The 20,248-nt window shown below is 48.5% G+C and overlaps 1 protein-coding gene across 5 annotated transcripts in view; it reads left to right on the plus strand.

The window, feature by feature from the left end:
* The window catches only part of VAV2 (vav guanine nucleotide exchange factor 2), a 126,242-nt gene that overhangs the window by 21,866 nt on the left and 84,128 nt on the right, over positions 1-20,248 (plus strand). For all 5 annotated transcript variants that reach the window (XM_027887146.1, XM_027887142.1, XM_027887143.1 and 2 more), the window contains exon 2: positions 8,423-8,539. In XM_027887146.1, the coding sequence (XP_027742947.1) occupies positions 8,423-8,539 (117 nt within the window). The remainder of the gene's footprint in view (positions 1-8,422; positions 8,540-20,248) is intronic.

Here is a 20,248-nt window from a genome sequence, read left to right on the forward strand (position 1 = left end):
AGTGTAACTCTATATAGGGTTATGCAATTACTCATTTTCCTTAACAGCAGCTGAATGGTCTGTTATAATCTGATTGTCATGGTTCGGCTCAAAGTCCCGTCCTGGAGCTCTGGGTTGGCCAAAATGTTTTGAATTTTCTTTGCCCAAAACTCAGTGCGTGGGAAGGTATCCTGTTTCTTCACCAGCTCTGATGCCAATTTTCTTTTTCACATATCCCATCTTTTATCTATGGTCATGTTTTCTGAGGGATGAAGTTTGAGCCACGGTGGGGCAAACGTGAGTTTAGGACTTCACGTCAATAGTACGAGCCAAGACATTTCTATTTATTTATTTATTTATTTATTTATTTATTTTTACTTGTTTTTGTTTGGTTTGGGATTTTTAGGGGGGGTTATTTTTTTTGTTTGCTTGGGCATTTTGTGTTTTTGTTTTGTGTGTTTCTTAACTGAGTTTTCCTAGTGGAGCTGCATGTCTTCCGGCAATAAGAGAACAGAGCTGGATTTAATGAATGTGGAAGGGGGCTCTCAGAGTGCCAAATGTGGGCAGATTGAGCAATCCCATCCAAGTTCTCCTGCTCCCAAGCTTTCTGTAGTCTCAGACCTAGGATTTGGCATGGATCTGGCAGTCTGCTGGTAGGTATGTGGAGACACCCCAGATCTGAGATGGAGGAGTCAGAGCTTCCTGGATACTGGGGGAAAGTCCAAAAGAACCACTTCTGATGTGTTTTCTGTGGTACTGATGAACCTCAGAAGGTCCAGCTGGGTTTCTCCTCTGAAGTAGGGTGGTGGTACTTGGCGGTTTTCCCACACTCATCCATAACTCAGGATGCAAACAGCCTCTGCTCCCTGCCCTGCTATCCCCCAGGAGCTGGTGGAGAGCAGAGCCATCAGAGACTGCTGTGCCCACCTGATTTTTTGAGAGTCTCTTATGATTTCTGGGAGTGGCTCTGCAGACCTCTTTCGTGGGGACATCCTGAAAGATAAACCCCTGAAGCGCAATCAGCAGCCCGGCGCGATGCGGGGACTTGATTGGGGTTTTCTAAAACCTCAGTGGGAAGGCTTTTGGTGACACAAAACCTCAGAGTTTACGGCTGGGCTTTGGAATGGTCTGTGCTGAACCTGTTGGACCCGCTGGATTTCGGGTGGATTTCTGCGTCCAGACCCTCGGCTGTGGGATCAGGGAATTTCAAACCCCGCGAGCGTCTCTGATAAAACTCCCCAAAGGCGCTGCAATTAAAGCCCCCCTTACCTTAACAAATTCCAGCGCTCTCAGCAGAGCCCCGGAGGGCTCCACAAAGGAGGGAAGTACTGTCCTCGGCGTTTTCTTTGGGAAGTCGCAGCCTTCCTTCCGCTCATTTAGAGCCCGTGTGGTGCCGCTGGGTGACCCCCCGATGGCGGGACGGACAGACGGACGGAGCCCAGCGCTCCCCCGGGGAGTCTGCGGGCTCCTCTCACAAGCCTCTCCTGCCACCGCCGAGGGCTCAGATGTGGTTTTGAGCTCCGGGGAGGTCATCGCTGCTGTTGGGGGTTTGCCTCAGAGGACACAAGCGTCTGGGCTCGCCTGTGACGTCTTTTCCCTGTTCTCCAGACTGGAAGGATGTTACTCCATCCTTGTCCCCTCCTCCAGCCCCGCGTTATCTTGGGCTCACCAGCTGCCTCATGGGGGTTTTAGCCACACTTGTGGAATTCTTTTTTTCCCCTTTTTTTTTCTCTGAAGAAGCCTATGTAATGAAGGAAACCAGCCTGGCAGTCCTCAGGGGAGAGTTCAGGAGTCAGCAAAACTTGCCTTGGATAGAATAGGATGAGCCCTTGGAGCACTGGGCTTGGCATGGTGACAGCAGCCCCAGGGGGGGGACAATTCTGCTGCCCTCAAAGCAGAGCCAGCACAGCTATACATCCTCAACATATACTTCAGTATGTCACTGAAGAGTTCTTGGGCATCTCTCACTGGGTTAAATAATTTGACCCCGTGCTTTGTCTCTTGTTCTTCTTGCCTCTTTCCAACATCTGCCACCACGGAGGTGTTTGCCACCTTGTTCCAGTAGTTCATGTCATGTGTGAAATTCAAGCTGGGAGTTCTGGTTAATGTTTGTGCCCACTTTGAGCAGTGCTGGGAGCCATTCCTCTGCCTCTGGGGCTGGGGTTTGGGACTTCTGAGTATTTAATAGGTTACTCCAGAGCCTCTCCTTGTTATTATTTTTAATTTTATTTTTAGTTGCTTTCACAGTTCTGTGTATATTCTGGTTTCCAGTTCATGAGCTTAATGTGGTTATCTGAGAGACCTCTTCCCTTTGAGAGCCCATAACCATGATGGGAAGTTCCTGTAAGGTAATTGGAAGATACTTGTCCACTTGACCAGTTCAAGAGTGATGATGAGCAAAGGTGTGAGGATGTGGGGCTTGGCAGCCTGTCCCAGTGTGCTGGTCTGCTGCTGGACAGCCTCCCTGGATCTGTGGTGTGCTTCTCTGGGGCCAGGTATGGAAGGTTTGCAGTCCCTCTGAGCTCTGGCTGATGCTTCTCACCGGGAAGGACCTTTGCTTGCTGTGTAGGTTTGCTTTCCCCCAGTCCTCCCAGTGACCAGCTATGAGTGTTTGCCAAAATAAATGGCTGCTTTCCCTCAGGTACTCTCCTAGGGATAAATCTTGCCTGTGGGTGGATGTGAGGAGAAGGAGAGGCTGTGGAGAGGTCAGCCCTCATCAGTGTTTCAGGCTCATTAATCAGCCTCCCTAAGTGGAATTTGCCCAGCCCGGGAGCGCTCAGTGATGGCAATGTCTTTGAAAGGGGGGGGGGAAATAATAGTGCTAAACTGTTTGAGAAATAATTTCCTTCTCCACTTCTCAATAGATAAATCTGCTGTCCAACAACCTGAAATTTAATCTGTCTATCTGAAGTAATTGATGAGCTGTGACTTGAATCCAAATGTGAATGAGAGGGGGGACTTTTCTGCAGGGATGTTCTGCGCTGTCTCCGAGGCTGCTCATCTGCACCAGAGACAATGGGGTGAATCTGGGGAGGAACAAAGCCACGGGAGATTTGGTGCTGCTGGTGGGATTAATACAAGCTCCAGTTGTGCTTTTGACTCATTAGTGCTCCTGAAACTGTCCTGGTAACACCTTGATGTGGAGGTGAGCTGGATGGGGCTTGTGATTTGCACAGTTTTAGGTCACAGAATGGGTTGGGTTGGAAGGGACCTTGAAGACCATCGAGTTCCAACCCCCTTGCCATGCAGAGTTGTTGACTTCAGCCCTGTAGTTCCCGCTGGGTACTTGGATGCTCTTGGATTTTCTATCCAGTCTTGATGCTGGACCAAGCCAAGGGAGTTCTGACGCTTCTTTGCAATCTCAGAGTAGCTCAGGGGAACTCGACATGACTTGGAGGAGGTGCCTCCTTCAGCTTTCTGTAGAGGTTTGCACCGTGGGATACCCATTTCCCCACTGATCACTGTAAACGAGAGACCCTCCCTTCCCCGTTTGCAGAGCCTGTGATAAGCAGATGCTCACAGCTCCCCGTTGAGGACTCCCTTTTCTGCCTGGTGCTTTCCAGCGGTGCCGGCAGTGAGATAAGAGGAAATCTGACATCACGGTCAGGAAGCGCTAAAGAAAGTTACTTTCGTCATTCGTCAGCGGGTTATCTCGAGAGGCAGAGCTGCAGCATTCCTTGCATGCTGCAGGACCGGTTTCCAGCTGCCCCCCACAGCTCCAACCCCAGCCTCCCTTCAGCTGCTCCCTCTCCAAAAGGCCCTTTCCAAAAAGCTGTGAGCTGCTGCAGGATCCTGCCCTGCTGGACAGAATCATCCTCCCCATTTCTTTCCTTTTCCTGTGTTTTATCACGTTGTTAAATGCCTCTTTGGAGACTCCCAAGCCTTGCACCTCCCTTCCCTTGTGCCATCCCATTTGCAGGGAGCAGGGACTGCTCTGCTCACATCAATGTCCTCCAGATCCCACCTGGGACTCCAGTTTGGTTGTTGAGCGAATCTCGCTGTGTTCTCCAGCTCTTAGTCTGTCTCTTTGCCATCAGCAGGCTGCTCAGGAAAGTGGAGTCGCCATCCCTGGTGGGATTTAATGTGGTGTGGATGTGGCACTTAGGGGCATGGGCGCTTGGAAGTGCTGAGCTGAAGGTGTGACTCAATCTTGGAGGTCTTTTCCAACCTAAATTGTTCTAGTTTAACTTTAACAAAGCCCCTTTGGTGGGGAGTCAGGAGCACATGTGGCCTTCAAGCCTGCCATCATCTCTGCTGAGGCTGAGGGGGGACTGCTTCCAATCCAACCCAACCCCGAGGTGCTCGAGCAGTTGGCTCTTTTCTGGCCAATTTGCATTGGAAATGGCTGCTGTCTAGTCAATGCAGGTGCCAGGAGTGCCCAGTCATACGGGGACTGCAGGCAGGGGCGGTGGTGGCTAAGGCGGGGGCGTGGGGAGGAGCGAGGTGCTGAGCTACCCTGCACCCTCCCATGGGCTCCCCTCCCACCCATAGAGCTGGAGTTTCCATTTACAGAAACATCTGACCTGCCCAGGGTTGCAGCAGCAGAGCTTTGGGACTGCTCAGCTGCTGTGGGGTGGCTGGGCATGTCCCCACTGAGCTCCCGGTGTGCCTCTAAACTTACTGAATCCAGTAAAAGAAATAAGATCATTAAAACCCTCTGTAAAAAAGAACGTCCCAGAAGGTGCTGAGAAGCTCCCAGTGTGTCCCAGGCGTTGGGGTTGTTGGCCTCCCTGGGTGCAGGAGGAGGGTGGCTGCGGGCTCCCAGTGGGAGCAGTGGCTGAGAGCAGTTTATAGTGGCTTATTCACTTTATGACATGGCAGAGTGGTTAAAAATAAGTGAATCTATTCTGAAACTGGGTGAGTGCAGGTGATGGGGCCCCTCTGCCTCCACTGCTGCCTCTCTCTAGTGCTGGTTCTTTACAACCCTCTGAGGATTGGGTCAGAACTGACCACACTTTTCTCATCTCTTGTCAGCCTTCAAGGTATTTTGTTTAACCAGGTGGGTTTCTTGCTCTGTGTGGTTCAGCCCCATCCCTGCCCCCATTACCTCCTTGCTCTGGCTTGGATAACTTCCCTCTCTGGGCTTTGCAGTGCCCAGGATGCTCTGCCCATGCCAAGGACTTGTGCCATGGCTGCTTTCAGAGCCTGGCTGGTGGTCCAGTGGGACATGCTGGTATCCATGGAACCTGCCGTGGTCTTGGGTTTATTTCTAGAACTGAGCATGGTGATTGCTGGTGGTGTCAGTCCCCAGAAGCCATGGCTAGTGGGTTCCAAGGCTATTTTGGATGGGGAGGAGGGTTATGGCAGGGCTGGGCTGCACCAAGGGGGATTGTAGGATCCTGCCTCAGTGACAGCCTCGCTCAAAACGTGTAGAGGACACCATTGATTTTGGGCCTGACAGGTGCTGAATGAGCCCCACGGAGAACATTGATTTCTCTCTCTCTCTCTTTTTCTGCTATGAGATGTCTACTTGTCCAAAGGTGTGATTGACTGGTAGATGAAATGGCCTCGGCACAGCCCGTATGCAATTGTAGCCAATTTTAACACGTGGCCGTTGAGTAACAGTATTGAGCCAAGAATTCGTGATCCTCCATCAACAGCAAACTGACCTCAAAATGCCAAAAAAAAAAAAGCAAGGCGCAATATAATACTTTGCAGATTGGTGAGAGAGAGATAGTGCAAGGAATTGTGCCACCAACACCCACGCTGGGAGCACCCACCTGAACTTCAGGTGGGGTTGTCATTCTGCGTGGAGGCTTTTCTCATGAGCAGTGTGGTGGCCTTGCTCTGTTGCCAGCTCCTTGCTGGTGGAGGGAGGGGGGGAACTGTGGTTTTCTTGCCTTGGTTTATTGTGTTTTACATCAGGCCTTTCTCAAGAACTCTTTAAATAGATTATGGTTCCTTCCTCGATGCTTGTCATCCGCCCACACTCAGCGCCTGGCTGGCTGTGGGGTGGCAATTTGATGTCACCTGGAGCTGCAGGAGGGCACTGGCACTGCAGCAGGCACACTGTACTCATTTGGCAGCTGATGCTGAGGTGGTTTCCAGAGCTGGATTGGATGAGCAAAATCAGCTTCAGCCCTCAGCTCCTTCACCAGCACAGGTTGCCCAGAGGAGCTGTGGCTGCCCCATCCCTGGAAGTGTCCAAGGCCAGGTTGGATGCAGCTTGGAGGAACCTGGGATAGTGGCAGGGGGGTGTAACTGTATAATCCTTGATGTCCCTTCCAACCCAAACCATCCTGTCATTCCGTGAGTCTGTGATTTGGTGCTGCCCAGCCTGGGATGAGCGGGAGACGGGGAGGGAATGCTGCAGAAGGGCAGGGCGGTTCTGCAAGGGAAGTTTGCGTCTTGCTGTGTGTAATTGTGGCTATAACCTGTGTCATTAACTTTCAAAATTGGAGGCTTAAAAGGATTTAAAATAAACACATGCCTAGAAATTTGAAATCAATGAGACTGCAGTGCAGCAGCACACACAGCCCTGCCGCAAGCAGCCAGTTTGCCTGGGGTGTAAATTCTTGCAGAGACCCAGAAGATAAAGTTATGAAATAACCCGTGTCAGCAAGAGAGGTTGTAAAGCAATTCCGAAAAAAACCTCTGTCTAGATGCTTATATTTACTGCAGTGTTTATGTGAGATAGAGGAACGCCCTAGAAAACCAGATTTGTTTTCAATTTCTGCCTCTGGCACGTGCTTGTCTAATGAGAAAACTCTGATGTGATGGGACTGTCCTGTGCCACCCCCCGTGCTGGGGGAGCTTTGCTGTCACTCAGCAGCCCCATGTCGAGGGGCTGGCATTGGGGGAGAAGGGTAAAAGGTTATTCCTTTCTTTGTGTAGGTGAATCAGCCTGTTGTTAATGAGGTGGTCTGGCTAATCCACCTCTGGAAACCCCATCTCTAATCCCAAATGCGGTGATAACAAGCTGCACTGTGGTGGTGTCTGCGGAGATACGATGGCCCCAAAGACTCCGCTTTGATTCCTTTAATTAAAAGAAAATTAAGCTATTTTTATTTTGCTTTGAACCCTGGGTGAAGTTTGCAAGCAGTGTCTTTACATGGAGTGTACTTGATGACAGCGTGGGGAGCAGAGTTCGTGCCATGTGACAAAACCAGGCTGAGCGAACCTCCACCCAAAGGCAGCTTATCACGTGGGGGTGATTCACCCCTTTAATGGGTTGATTTACTTGGGATTCTCACATGTTTCTTAGGTATTTGTGAGGAATTTGCTGGAAAAAAAAAAAGAGTTGCTTTAAAATGCAGCAATGAATTGAAGGTATTTTGTAACGAGACTGCAGAAAGAAGGGAAGTTAATTGGCTGGCTCAGCAGAGTCAGCCCATCCTGATGAAGGATGGAGGTGATGCAGCTGCAGAAATGAAGCAGATTTTTATTATTTTCCTCTCAGCCCCTGCTGCCAGGCAGCACCACTGGAGCGAGACCTCAGAATCCCTGATGCTCCCAAATAAACAACCAATTATTGCTGTAGTCAAAGACAGGATTTTCTTGAAAGAGAAACATAACGTTGCTCTGCTGGTTGACCTCCCTGAATAATCCAGGGTGGTCCCTGGAGGGCTGAGGCTTCTGCTTCTTCAAATGGGCCAAGGTTGAAGAGGAGCAAAAGCTTTGTGGAAACAGTCTGTGGTCTTGGGGACAGGATCTGAGTTGGGTCAGGAGCAGCTCCCATGGCTGAGCCTCAGGACTGGCATGGGCTGGATGTGGTGGTTTGTGTCTTCATGGGTCTGTTGGTGTTTATGGTACCTTCAGCATCTGGGAGGTCCAACCTGTCTGTAAACACTTCCAGGGATGGGGCGGCCACAGCTTCTCTGGGCGACCTGTGCCAGGGCCTCACCACCCTCACAGGGAAGATTTTCTTCTCAATATCCCATCCAGCCCTGTCATCTGTCAGTGGAAAGCCATTCCCCCTTGTCCTACCACTTTATACCTTTGTATAAAGTCCTTCTCCATCTCTCTTGGAACCCCTTAGGTCCTGAAAGTATCTCTAAGGTCTCCCCACAGTCTTCTCTTCTCCAGACTTCTATAACGTGCCCCTTCTGTAGGGAACCAAATGCAATCATGCTGGAAATGGTTAAAAGTTCAACATTGGCCTCCTGTAGAACATCAGCTGTAATTTATATTTTTCTTCAGCCTTTTAAGGGAAATGTCCTGGCTTGAGTTCTTCAGCCCTTCTGAGATGTTACCTTGTGAGAAATTTGTTTTTCAAAAGGGTGTTTTGTTTCTGCTGTGCAGCTGAGAACACAGGAGCCCTCACAGGGCACCCAGAGTTTGACATCTTCAGTAACAACAAATAAACTTGTGCCTGGCTTTCCAGTGCAAGTTTCTAAATCCCTGTTAACTTGTCTTGCACGTGAGTTTAACTCAGTAAATCTCAGTTGCAATTTGTGCCTGTCCTGCTCACCTTTTCCCCCCTTTTCTCTTTTGTTTTCCCCAGTTTCTCTGTTTGAAGAACATCCGAACCTTCCTGAAAGTGTGTCACGACAAATTTGGGTTAAGAAACAGCGATTTGTTTGACCCCTTCGACCTCTTCGATGTACGGGATTTCGGAAAGGTAAGAGTTACTCCTGAGCTCCTGGGAAGAAGTGATGCTCCTGGCACTGCTGGCTCTCTGGGCTTTGGGCTGCCTCTTTTGGATGAAAATATGAAGGTTTTGTGGTTTTCTGAGAAGCTTCTGCACCCTTAACCCAAGAACTGAGCACCTGCTCCCTTATGCTCCTGGTATATTTATGAGTGGACTCTGCTGTGTCCTCAGCGAAGGGAGATCAAGCTTTGAAGCTTTCTGCTTTAGATTACAATGTCTCTGGGATCAGACTCCAAAGTACATGAAAAATGTCTTTTTTTGGGGGGGGAAGAATTAGACCTTTCATGGGGGTCCAGACCTCTCACAATCCTTCTCCAGCTGCTGCCACCTCTGCAAAGCAAAATAGCTTTGCTGAAATCACCATCAGTTTTGTCATGTGGCCAGTGAGTGTCTGTGGGGGTCAGGGAGTTTTCATGCCAGGGTGAAATGAGCGCCCTGAGTTTCTCAAAAATGTGTTTTGCTGTAAGTGATGGTTGGCCCCAAATGCTGAACAAGACCCAGCTGCAAGGGAGGAAAGCTTTGCCTGATTTTGACAAGTGGCTCTTGTTCTGATTCCCTGGTTTTGACACCAACTGCATCAGGGCTGATGGATACTGGGCTCAGGGAAGCTATTACACAGGACAATTGCTATATTCTTCAGCAGAAAAGGTGTTAAAAGATTTATTAAAGCTCTCTATTGTTTTACCTGTTTCGAGTTACCAGGCATAAGCTGCTGGAAGGCATCTTCCCTTCTGATTACCAAAGAGTAGATTTTCACTGCTGATGGGGATATATTATTTGATATTTATTGCCTAATTTATTTCTGGACCATTATCTGGAATGTGCAATTGCAGGGCCTTGTTTTATGAGTTTTTTTGATTTATGAAATACAAGAAGGCTTTTGTTGTTCTGGGAATATGAATGCACAGAAGGAACCTTTTGGGCCGGGGAAAGGACTGCTGCTAATTAAAATGCTGCTTTATTGTCACATTGTCTCTTGCTTTGTGCTGTTTCAAATTGCCTGTGATGCCTGTTAATAGAGCCTGGTGTTAAACACTGCTGGAACATGTCAGCTGATGAGCACAGTTTGGTTTCTTTTCTGGTCTGGTTAGGGAACAGCTATTCCCTCCTCCTGTTCACTTTTTTGGAGGGGGAAGGTTCAGGTTTGTAATTTAGGAAAGGGAGGTGATTTGCCATTCCCTCTCATCTCATGACAATTTATTTTTTTTATGAAACTTGGGAAAGAAACATGTCATAAACTTCCAAGAAATCCAAATGCACTTTATTGCCTGGATTTTGCTTATTTTCATGTGTGTCGTCATCCTCAGTCAACCATGTAAAATGTGGGAAGCACAGACTTTGTATACAAAACCCTCACTTTTTGAAATCAGTTTGGTGGAGGTGTCAGCTGTTCGGGTCTGCACCACCCTAAATCCCTCTGGAAGCCTGTCAAAACATTCCCATTGTCTTTGCCACCTTTCATTCCCACATAATCCTCAGATCTGTGTTCAACAGTGGCAAAGCAAATAAACAGGGAAAAATCTGCTGTTGACCAAAGCGCTCCTTTCCATTTTGAGTCACAGCGAGAGCAAAGGGAGTCTCTAATGCACGTTCCCACTGGCCAAAACACAGACTTCACACACAAAAAATTCTTCCTGGAGCTATGAATTCCTTAGATCAATAGTGTTTTTGGATTGCAAGACACTTAGACCGTGTAGGAGACGTTTCTGAGCAGAGCACAGCAACAGTCGACCATTTAATTGCAGAGAAGCCTCAGTGGAGTGGCGTTGGGTGTTTCCCTTCTGGATGCTGCTGAAATAGTTATTTCCCTCCTCAAAAACCCAGAGGGCAGTGGGACAGCAATTACTTGTAGTTTTTGGGTTTGGTGCAGTGTAATTACTGAGTAGGAGGGCAGGGACTTGCATTTCTGTGGTGGCAACCTCTACGTGAAGGGCTCGTCCTTTGGAATCTTCGGGGTTTCTTAGTGTAAGAAAACCACTAGTGCTTTAGAAGAGGAAGAAAAAGTCAGATCCCTCAGTCTTGCCTTGACCTGCTGTTATCCTGAGTGAGTTTTCCCTCGCTCCATTTGGCTTCTGGGATGGGGCTTCAGCGAGGAGGATCTGCCACAGGACTGATGGAGAGCAAGTGTGTTTGGGGGCTGCTCGAGTCCAGGAGCGTGAGGTTTTATCTGTGGTTTTGCTACTTCCTTGAGTTTTAAGCCTGGGAAATCATTTCTTACTGTCACCAGGATAACAGCTGGTGAAATGGGATTGTGAGCCATGTGGGCTTGCCCAGCCAAAATCTCCGTGGAGCTGAAGAGCTCCGTCCCTGCCTTGGTGGGACGTTGGGTAACCGGTGCGCGCAGACCTTTTCCAAAAAGATGCGTCATGTTCCACGTAATCTCATCTCCAGTGTTTCCCAGTTACCCACAGGGGGGTCAAAAGGCCAGTTTAAATTGCTCACAGCCTGTTTTTTTTCCCAATGTCCAGTTATTAAGCAATCCTGGTGTGACAAGGGCCACGCTGTGTTTGTGACAGAGGTTTCCAAAAGCGACCTGAGGTGCTGGTGCTTATCTGTGCCCCTTTAAGACACCTTAAAAGAATATAGTTATAGTTTTCTACCAGTTGACTCTTTTTTTTTTTTTTCTTTTTTAATTTGATCACTTTAAAGTGGCTCAGAGCTCTCCATGATCACCAGTGGCACCTGCAGAAGTGTTTCTCCGTGGCTGTGTCCCTGCTGCAGGATGCAGAAGCATCAGGGTGTGCAGTGCTCTGAGGAATAAGCCCCCTGTTTTTATTGCCTCACCCCTAAATAGGGTCTGATCTTGCAGAAACAAGCACTGGGATCCTCTGCAGGGTTGCTGTATCCAGGCTCTGCTAGCACAGCCTATCTCCTGAAAAAAGAAATTAAATAAAATGAAAAGCTAGTGCTCATGTACGGTGTGTTGTTGCACATTTAATAGCAGTGATGGTATAAAATCAAACTCTTATTGGACTTGCTAATTTATTGGCACCAACTGTAATGACATAAAATGTACATAAATATGGATTAAACTCTTTATTACTCTATTAGTCAGCACGATGGTACCAAGGTTCATTAAAGGGAGTTACTCATTTTAAATAACTTGCAGTAACGTACTATTTTTTTTTAAGAAATATAGTTCAAATATTCATAAACCTGTGGAGCGTGCCATTTATTAGCCTCCCACTCCTCTCTGCTCTCCTGACATGGATTTAATTGTCCTGAATTCCTTTTGAAGTTCTTGCACTGTTTGAAAAAGGCTTTTTTTTTTTTTTTTTCCAAAAGGAGTCTTCCCTCCCCTGACTCCTGGGTACGAAATGATGCTATTCTAAAAAAAAAAAAATGAAAAAAGGGAAGTGGCTCACAGGTCAGCTGAAAGATGAGGAGATGCTGGTGCTGAGGTTAAATCAGCGTTTTCCACTCTGTTGGTTCTGGTCCAGAGGTTGGGGAGAGCTGCTCCCACCTTGCAGCTTGAGCAGGGCTGGGGAGGGGCATCTGGATCAATCCTCCCTCTCAGCTGAACCCTCTGAGGTTCACTGGCGTGTGACTCGTGGGTGGCTGGTGCAGGGCTCGTTCATGGCTTATCTTGTGCATCTGAAGTGCCTGGGAGGAGATGTGGGTGGTGGGGAGGGTGGCCCTGAGCCCGGCACGCTCCAGCAGCTGTGCCAAGAGCTGCCTCGTGGGTGGGAGTTAAAGCAGAGTTAAAGTGATGGTGCCCTTTATAAATTCAAAGTAATTACTGCATATATTCAGAGTAATTTTTTTTAGTGTAAAGGTGTCCCCTCCTCCTGCCAGTGTGCTGGTGTGGATCACTCTTGGAAAGCCCTGGGAGGATCCAGGCTGTCCTCACTAGATGCTGTTGGAGATTTGTCCCCTGATTCGTCACCAGCACCGTGGCTGGCGAATCTTCAAAGTGAGATGTCCCCTGTCACCAGCCATGGGGACGGAGTGGTAGAGCAACTGCTACATCCCCCTGTCCCTCTCTGACACACACCCCCCACACCCCACTCTCTTGCCAGAGAGTCAGAAAACTCCGTTTTCTGCCTGGTTTCAGACAGGAGGGTGGGGAGCGTTGTCAGAATTATTTAAGGGATTAATAACCGAGAGTTGGTGGTTTGTGTTTCTCTCTGTTTCTCTGCTGAGAATTCCCCGCCCTCCATCATCTCTAACGTCATGCAGAAGTCACTATCCCTGCAGCAATATTTTTAAGGGTGCCTTTTTAACACAGTTTGGGCAGAGAAAAGGGGGAGATTTACATGAATTAACATAAGGTAGTTTGAAAATGGCAGAGCTTTTAGATGAATGGCTGGTGTAGCACAGCCAGCCTGCTGGCGGTGGGAGCAGCTCCCTTCTCCCACTTTGACTTTTCAGGGTTTTTTCTGGACCTCTTGGAGCCAAGAGCATGTTAAGAGCAGTGTGGGTTTTTTATCCACCACTGAGTGCATGAAGCAGCAGTGTCTGGGAGTGGACAGGAGTGCTTGGCAGCTGAGCTTGATGTCCCCATGACTATCTCCCTTTTTCTTTACAGTCTCCAGAGGCCCAGGCAGCTGGACAGGGCTTCCCATGTTGTGGCCTGCTGTGCCAGCTCCTCAGATATCTGCTCTGTGGCACTGGATGTGTGCCGAGAGGGATCCTATGGCTGCTGAGGGCGGCTCTAATTGCCATATCATCGGCACGGGGCGGGTGGGGAGGGAAGTGAGAGGAATTCTCCAAAAGAAGGGCGTGTGTATTTTTATTTATTTATTTTAATTCCTGAGGGAGCAGTAGAGTAACTGGCCTTCAGATTTGTGTTATTGTGTGGAAGAAACCCGCTTAACCCCTTCCCTTCTCCGTCCTTGCCACGGCTGAAAATCCACGTACAACATCAGCACCCCGATGCTGCCCACAGGGTTTTTCCCAGAGTCCTTGGGTGCTGCAGTCCTTCCCAGCTCCAGGAAGCGTAGGAGAGCATGGGGAAGGCAGCCCTGCATGCCTGTGCAGGGACGTCAGTGCAGCCAGTTGATGATTAACTCCCCAGTTGCTCACGGGAGCTGTGGGTGATGTTTGATCCCCTTTGTGCTCTAAGGTCAGCAGGTGTTTGGCCACCTGTGTTTGTAAATGACCTTGCTGGAATTGTACTGGAGACTTGGACGTGTGGATGAACGGTACAAATGGCAAAAGCAGGTTGGAGCAGCTGGGGTTGGGTTTGTTCTCCCATCCCTTTGCCAGCTCAAGGGTTCCTTTGGGCTTGGGAGCTGCTTTGTCATTTGGAATTGGGGATGAAGGTCCTCCCGTCCTCGGTGCATCAGCTGTGGCTCGTGGAGGGCTGTGTGGGCAGGTGCAGTGTGTCCAGCAGCTGTTTTCAGCTGGAACACTGCAAGTGTGCACAGGAAACCCCTGATGCTGAACTTCCCTAAAACACAAGCACGTGAATTAGAGATTTCTGGGGCCAGTCAAGCGTGTACCAGACGGGGCTTTGTGCTGTGTAGCAACGTGCACAGGACCATTCCCGGGGTGATGTTTGCCATGAGGGATGTGGTAGTGCTGCCTCTCTTCTGTAATGTGCATTTTTAGGCTCCAAATCCTGGGAATTTTTCCCCATTCTGAGTATTGCCCCGGAATGTCTGGTGGACTGTGAATCTTCCCAGTTGCCTATGGAGATTAATGTTGAAAGGTGCTGGGAGCACCTGCTGTCACCTCCTATCCCACTGGCCAAAATCAGACATGGGCATGCTGGAGCAGATGGAAGTGCCACATCCCAGCTCTGCCTTCTGGGCTGGAGCAGGAGCTGGACACCAGTGCTGGTGGCATTCCCTGCAGGAGCAGCTCTTAGCTGTGCTGTGGCAAATTCTCTCTGCTTTTCCCCCTTCCTCTCTCCCCTACTTAAAAATCTGGACTGTTTATAGATGTGCAGCTTCTCAGTGGAACTGAAAGAGCCAGAAATGCTCATTCTGGGAAACTTTGCTTTTCTTGTTTTTCTTTTTTTTTTTTTTTTTTTTTTTCCCCTCCCTTCTTGGCTGCTTTCCCCAGTATTTTTCCAAGGGGTCACATTAAGGGGTATTATGTTTCAGATCAAACAAGTATGGGCAGGATCTTTCATAACTCCCGTAGTCGGGATGGGAGAATTCTGCTGTTGGGCAGTGATGGAAGTGTTTTAACGTGCAAGGAATCAGAGGTATTGATCAGGACATGGATAAATGCATATCCCTAATGTGTATGAAATTGATTTCCTTGTACCTTCTTGATTTGCCTCCTTGCAGTCATTTTAGACAAGATGAGGGAGAGGAGGATCTTTTTTTTTTTTTTTTTTTTTTTTTTTTTTTTTTTACTTTGAAAAACCTGTGATGGTTAAAACACCTACAAGTCCACGTCTCCAAAAAGGGGAGAGGGGAGATGCCAGGCTTTTTTTGGGGTGACCCAGCATTGTTTGGCTATTGTTTGAAAAACTTGTGGTTTCATTTGAACCCCCCCTGAGATGTTTTTCCTTTATTATGTCATTGGGCATTTGGGACTTAATGATACAGTGAGCACTATTGTGAGTGCGAGATGTCAGCAGGCAAAGCCAGTCTTTGTATGTCTTGGTGCTCTAAGTGCATCTCTCATCACTTGAGCTTAACTGTTCAGCATCATGTGCTTTGGGAAAGGAAGGAAATACATCCCAGCTAATATCACTTAAGGGACTCTTGGAATAAAAGGAATTTTTTTATTCTATAATGAGCTCTTGTATTTCTTCATTAAAATCTTCCAGTTATTTCTCAGCCTCCTGGAACTGCAGCATCTGATGTGAGGCTGTCCCAAGGCCAAACGCTTTGGTTGTAAATAATAATTAACATTTCTTGAAACAGATTAACACGTGGGTGTTAACAGTGGTGTAGCAGAACAGGCAGAAAGTGAAATTCAGCCTGAAAGTACTGGGATGGCTGAAATCCACAGTCCCCAGGGTTCAGAGTCTTTCTGCCCAGCATCTTCCCTATGAAACAGGGTAAAGAGAAATGAGGGGGGAAATGCTTCTGTAGGAAACTGTGATTTCTCTTGGAGCAGAGGTGAGTTGGTACAAGTTACCACGTTGAAAGATCATGCCTCAACACAATGCCAGGAGGAGCCTGGGTGTCCCATCCCCTGGGATTGGGGTGCTCAAAGGGAGATGGACTGTGGTCAGTGAGCCCTGGGTCCCTCTGTGCTCCTTCTAGATAGGTACCTTCTAGGAAGTGCCTTATTGGAAGAGAAATATGCATGTTTCACAGTAAATTAACAGTGCAGATAAAATGTGTTGAAACCTCTGTGTTAGAGTGAAGTGTGGTTTCAGTGAGGTTTGCTATTTGCACCCCTATTTCTCACTCAAGTCCCCTGTGTTTGGAGACACTTCCAGGTTGTTGAGACTGTGACAGGCAGGGACAGCTTTAGAAACCTTGTCTGGGGGTGATGGGGAGGCTCCTCATCTCCCTCCCACACTTCTCCATGGGGGAAAGTTAAAGGGGAAAGGAAAAAGCATCTCAGATTATTTTGTTCCACTGGCTGTCAGAATGGGCTGCTTGTTTGTTCTTGGAGGGCTTCCAGAAAGGGCTTTTTTTTTTTTTCCTTCTCCTTTTCCTTCAGAAATTAAATGCTTCTTAAAAATATCCCTAAACCTTCATGATTCTTCCCACCTGCCCACTGCTGGATGGGTGTGGGCAATGGGTGTGCACACACACAGGGACGGAAAATTTGGTGAGGATAGCAAGGATGGAAAATTCAAGAAATCCCCTGGAGCTGCAGGGTGTTGGGTTGGTCTGTGAAGGGGCTGTGCTGGGTGCAGCACACGAGGAGCCAGATGATAATACGGGATCACAGGGCTGGTCAGGGGCAGTTTGCTGTGAACAGGTTTTGAGAAGCTCCTCTCTAAACATTCCAGGTGAGGCTGGAAAGAGCATCAGGTCTGCAAACCATCTGCAAGGGTATCTCTGGTATCAGTTTCCCTTTGGAAAAAGGGGCATCCTGATGCCTTTGTGTATTCCAGCACTGGCAGGTTTTTCCTTGCCTGGCTCTGAACCTGGCAGGGGAGGGGAGGTGGGGTGGCTGCACAGCCTTCCCTATCCTGGAGCAGGGTGGACTCTTCCATATCCCTCACTCGCCCTCGGTGCTTGGCTGCTCCAGTTAATGAGCCTCAGATGGTGCTGCTGCAGATTCTTCATTTACACCCTCAGTCTTAATGGTGTGTGTGTGTAAGTGAGACATTCCCCTCTTTGACATCATTCCCTTCCTACTAATTAGGTATTAAAGTATAATCATGGTAGCAAGAAAGCAGCCTTAATGCACCCTGGGCAAAGCTAATCATGTGGACACACAGCATTTGTCAGGGATTCTTATTCCAGGCCTCTTGTTTGTAGTTTTAGGAATTTTTTGAGCCGGCGTGGACTTGGCAAATGTTTGCAGTCGTTCCTCGTAATGAGTAAGGTTTGTGTGGGAGAGGCTGATGGAGTGGTGGTGGAGATGTCTCCCTGGCTGACAGATGGTGGGGATTTCACAGCCTGTGACTGAAGTTTCGGAAAAGGTGGTTGATACTTCAGGGGAAGGAGCAAAGTGCAAATGGCTTGGAAGTAACACGTCAATCACATCCAGGGGTTTGCTGGGGGTCCTGAGGGGATTTTTGGGTGTAAGCTCCGTGTGTGATCTCAGGGGTGTTCCTGTGACTTCCTGATCTTCTCTGGGTACGTACAAAAGACAGAACAACTGGAGACTGATTTAAATAAGTGCTTGGAGAGCCAGGGTGTGACACAGTGGGCTCGGAGCATTGCACTCCCTGTCCCAGTACCTGAGCCTGATGGAGTGCAACAGCTCTCCGATGGGAGAGAGGAACTCGGTCTTCCAAACCAGTGGACTGTAAAGATTATTGAAAAAATTGAATATATTTCTTTCATGCGGAAATAGTGCTTTAGTCCCCTGTACACAGAGATTTATCAAAGGGACCTCTGTGCTCCAGGAGCGGGGCTGAGATCACAGTTCGCTGCAGATGTGAGTTGAACTGACTGAGTCCCACTTTCAGCAGATCTGAGTAACCATTGTACAGCGTCGGTCTGTCTTGAACCCCACACATCAGTTCTGCTCCCAGGCTGCCTTTGCAGGAGCTAGATTTTTCACAGCAAATTAGTTTTTTCTTTATACATGAATTTTCTGCCCATGGAAATCCCGTGGCAAAGCAGGCTGTGCGGGCTCTGCACTGGCCACACCAGTGTGGGATGCTGGAGAGCAAACAGTCCACCAGTTCCCTGGAGAGGCTGCTCCAGTGGCCAGAGGGCTGTTAGAGATGGATCCACCAGCATGTAGGTTTGATTTTATTTCTTTTTTTCAGATTGGAGCATTTCATCCCATTATATTAGAAAAGATGGCTTTAAGCATTTTCAGCTGATGCAACAATTTAGGGTGTTGTGATTTAATTTTTTTTTCTTTAATCCCTGGATGACAGCTCCAGTGTGAGAATCAGAATTTTTGCGACTGAGTTCTCAATGGGATTAGCCTTTAATGATGTCTTAAATCATGCACAGAGATTTATTACTCACTAGGGGAGTCTGTAGCAGGACCTTGAATTGAATGTATTGACAGAAAAATAACCCCGTTGACCTTGATGGTGTGTCTGAGGTACACAAGGCAGTTGGGTCAGGGTCATTAGCCCGTATTTGATCTAAATTTTAAATTTTTATTTAAAAACATGCATACCCAGAAAAATGTGGAGTCGGGAAGCAGATAAACTTTTGGGTGAAGTCCAGCCTGCAGGGGAGCCCTGTGAAGGACTCTTGCCTTGGGGCCTCACTTGACTCTGGGTGTTTGCTCAGCCCATTTCCTTCGTTAGCCAAGTCTCAGTGTGAGCCTTGCCGCCTGCCCTCCCCCTCCCCTCTTTATTTCATAATATTGTTCTAATTACTGGAGTGTGAAGAATTGACTCTTAAAATGCCTCTTGGCGAATTCCATTTGTGCACTGATGAAGTTTCCCCTGGCTGCCGTCTCGCCGTTACCCGATCGCAACTTCTCCTCCTGTCCCGGCCAAACTGGGCCATGGTGGTTATTCCATTGGCCTTAGATCCTGAATGCCAGCAGGAGATGGGGAAAGGGAAGACAGTGAGGGATTTGAGGGGAGGGTAAAGGGTTAACACTTGCTTGCTGGGGTCCTGCTGATCTGTGTTTTCAGTGCTGTTTCTCCTGATGAGCTGCCAGATGCAATTTTTGGGGGGGTAAACTGGTACAGGCAGGGATGGCTGTGGGTGCAAGGCTCAGAGAAGCAGCTCAGCTGGTAGCTCAGGGAAGGGCTTGTAGGAGGATTGTGGGGCTGAGGATTCTGGGGAGGTCAAGCCCTGAGCCCTGTGTGGAACAGGGATGTTTGTGGTGCTTCTTTGTCTGTATGTGGTCACATCCTTTGCTTTCTCACGAGAGCTGTCCCTTGAGGAAGGGGCTTCCTGGCTCTGCCTGGATATTCTGCTGCCTGGCTGGGTGCACGGGCTTGCAGCAGACTCCTGTGCAGTCATCTGTTGAGGCTACAGAGAATTCAGGGTGTATGGTTTAGGTGCTTTCAAAGTGAGTTATTTATTTTAAGAGCAGCACTACACAGGGTTGTTTCCAGAGGCCTTTTTTTAAGTGAGTTGGGAGCACTTGTGTAATGCTTTGGGCTTTTTCTGCAGTTGCAAGGGACTGAAAACTTGAAAAATAGAGCTGAAAACTCGGTTAGCAAGTAATTGCAAGGTTTGCAGGACTGAGGCTTTAAGAAAAACGCCAGAGAGGAGATTTTATTCATAACGTTGGAGACTGGGCACTTTTGGAACGTGCCCTGATTCCAGAGCACTTGTGGTGGGTCTGCTAAGCAGACTTGTGCTGGGAAATTACAGGTTGCTCCTGTCTGGGTTTCCCTCATCCCCCTGTTTGCAGGCTGGGGGCTGGAGAGGGGAGCAGGGATGGGATGGAGAGGTGGTTTTTCCCCAGGACTGTGCATGGGATGTTCATCCTGCAGCAACAGACCTGGGGACTAGGCTGGCCTGAGGCACTGGTGGTTTTGGCTACCATGAAGTATCCTCCTTTATGATAAAACCCCCCAGGAATCCTTCCTACAGGATAGACTGTGGGCTGCAGAGACATTTGGCTGGATCCCAGTTGGCTTTGCTGGATCAGTTCTGCTGATAGGGAACCAAAATTCATCCCCATGACTGCCCTGCTGGCAGCCCCTGCATGGACAGGGGCTGATGGCAAGGCTGGGCAGGGGAGGGGACAGTCATGGCGTGGTAACAGGGACTGTGGGCACCTCTCCCACCTCCACAGCTGGTTTTGACACATCAAGATGTTTAATTGTCCCTTGCAGGAGTGCTTGACATATCCCCCTGCCTTCCTCCTTCCGTGGTGGGCTTGGCTGTGTTAGGTTAATGGTTGGTCCCAATGATCTTAGGCGTCTTTTCTAACCTAAATGATTCTATGGATCTGTGATTTTAATGTATCTCCTCTTGCTCAATGGCTCACAGAAGAGCAGTTATCCTTCAGAGGAGCAATTGAGCCTGAACCTTCACCACCTTATCGCACTGCTCTGGCAGCTCATCAGTTTTAACCTTGAGAGGGGAAGAATTTGAAAAGCAGGGAGAGATTAAGACCATGTGCCCTGGATTAGGTGAAGCAGAGACTGTGCACACACCAGGGAGGGATGGTCAGTGGTCAGGAATGCTCAGCCTTGGGCTTTGTGTTTACACA

The sequence above is a fragment of the Empidonax traillii genome, unplaced genomic scaffold, assembly GCF_003031625.1.
Source record: "Empidonax traillii isolate 1590-97213 ecotype Southwest subspecies unplaced genomic scaffold, ASM303162v1 scaffold204:size1584377, whole genome shotgun sequence".
In the NCBI taxonomy this organism is placed as follows: domain Eukaryota; kingdom Metazoa; phylum Chordata; class Aves; order Passeriformes; family Tyrannidae; genus Empidonax; species Empidonax traillii.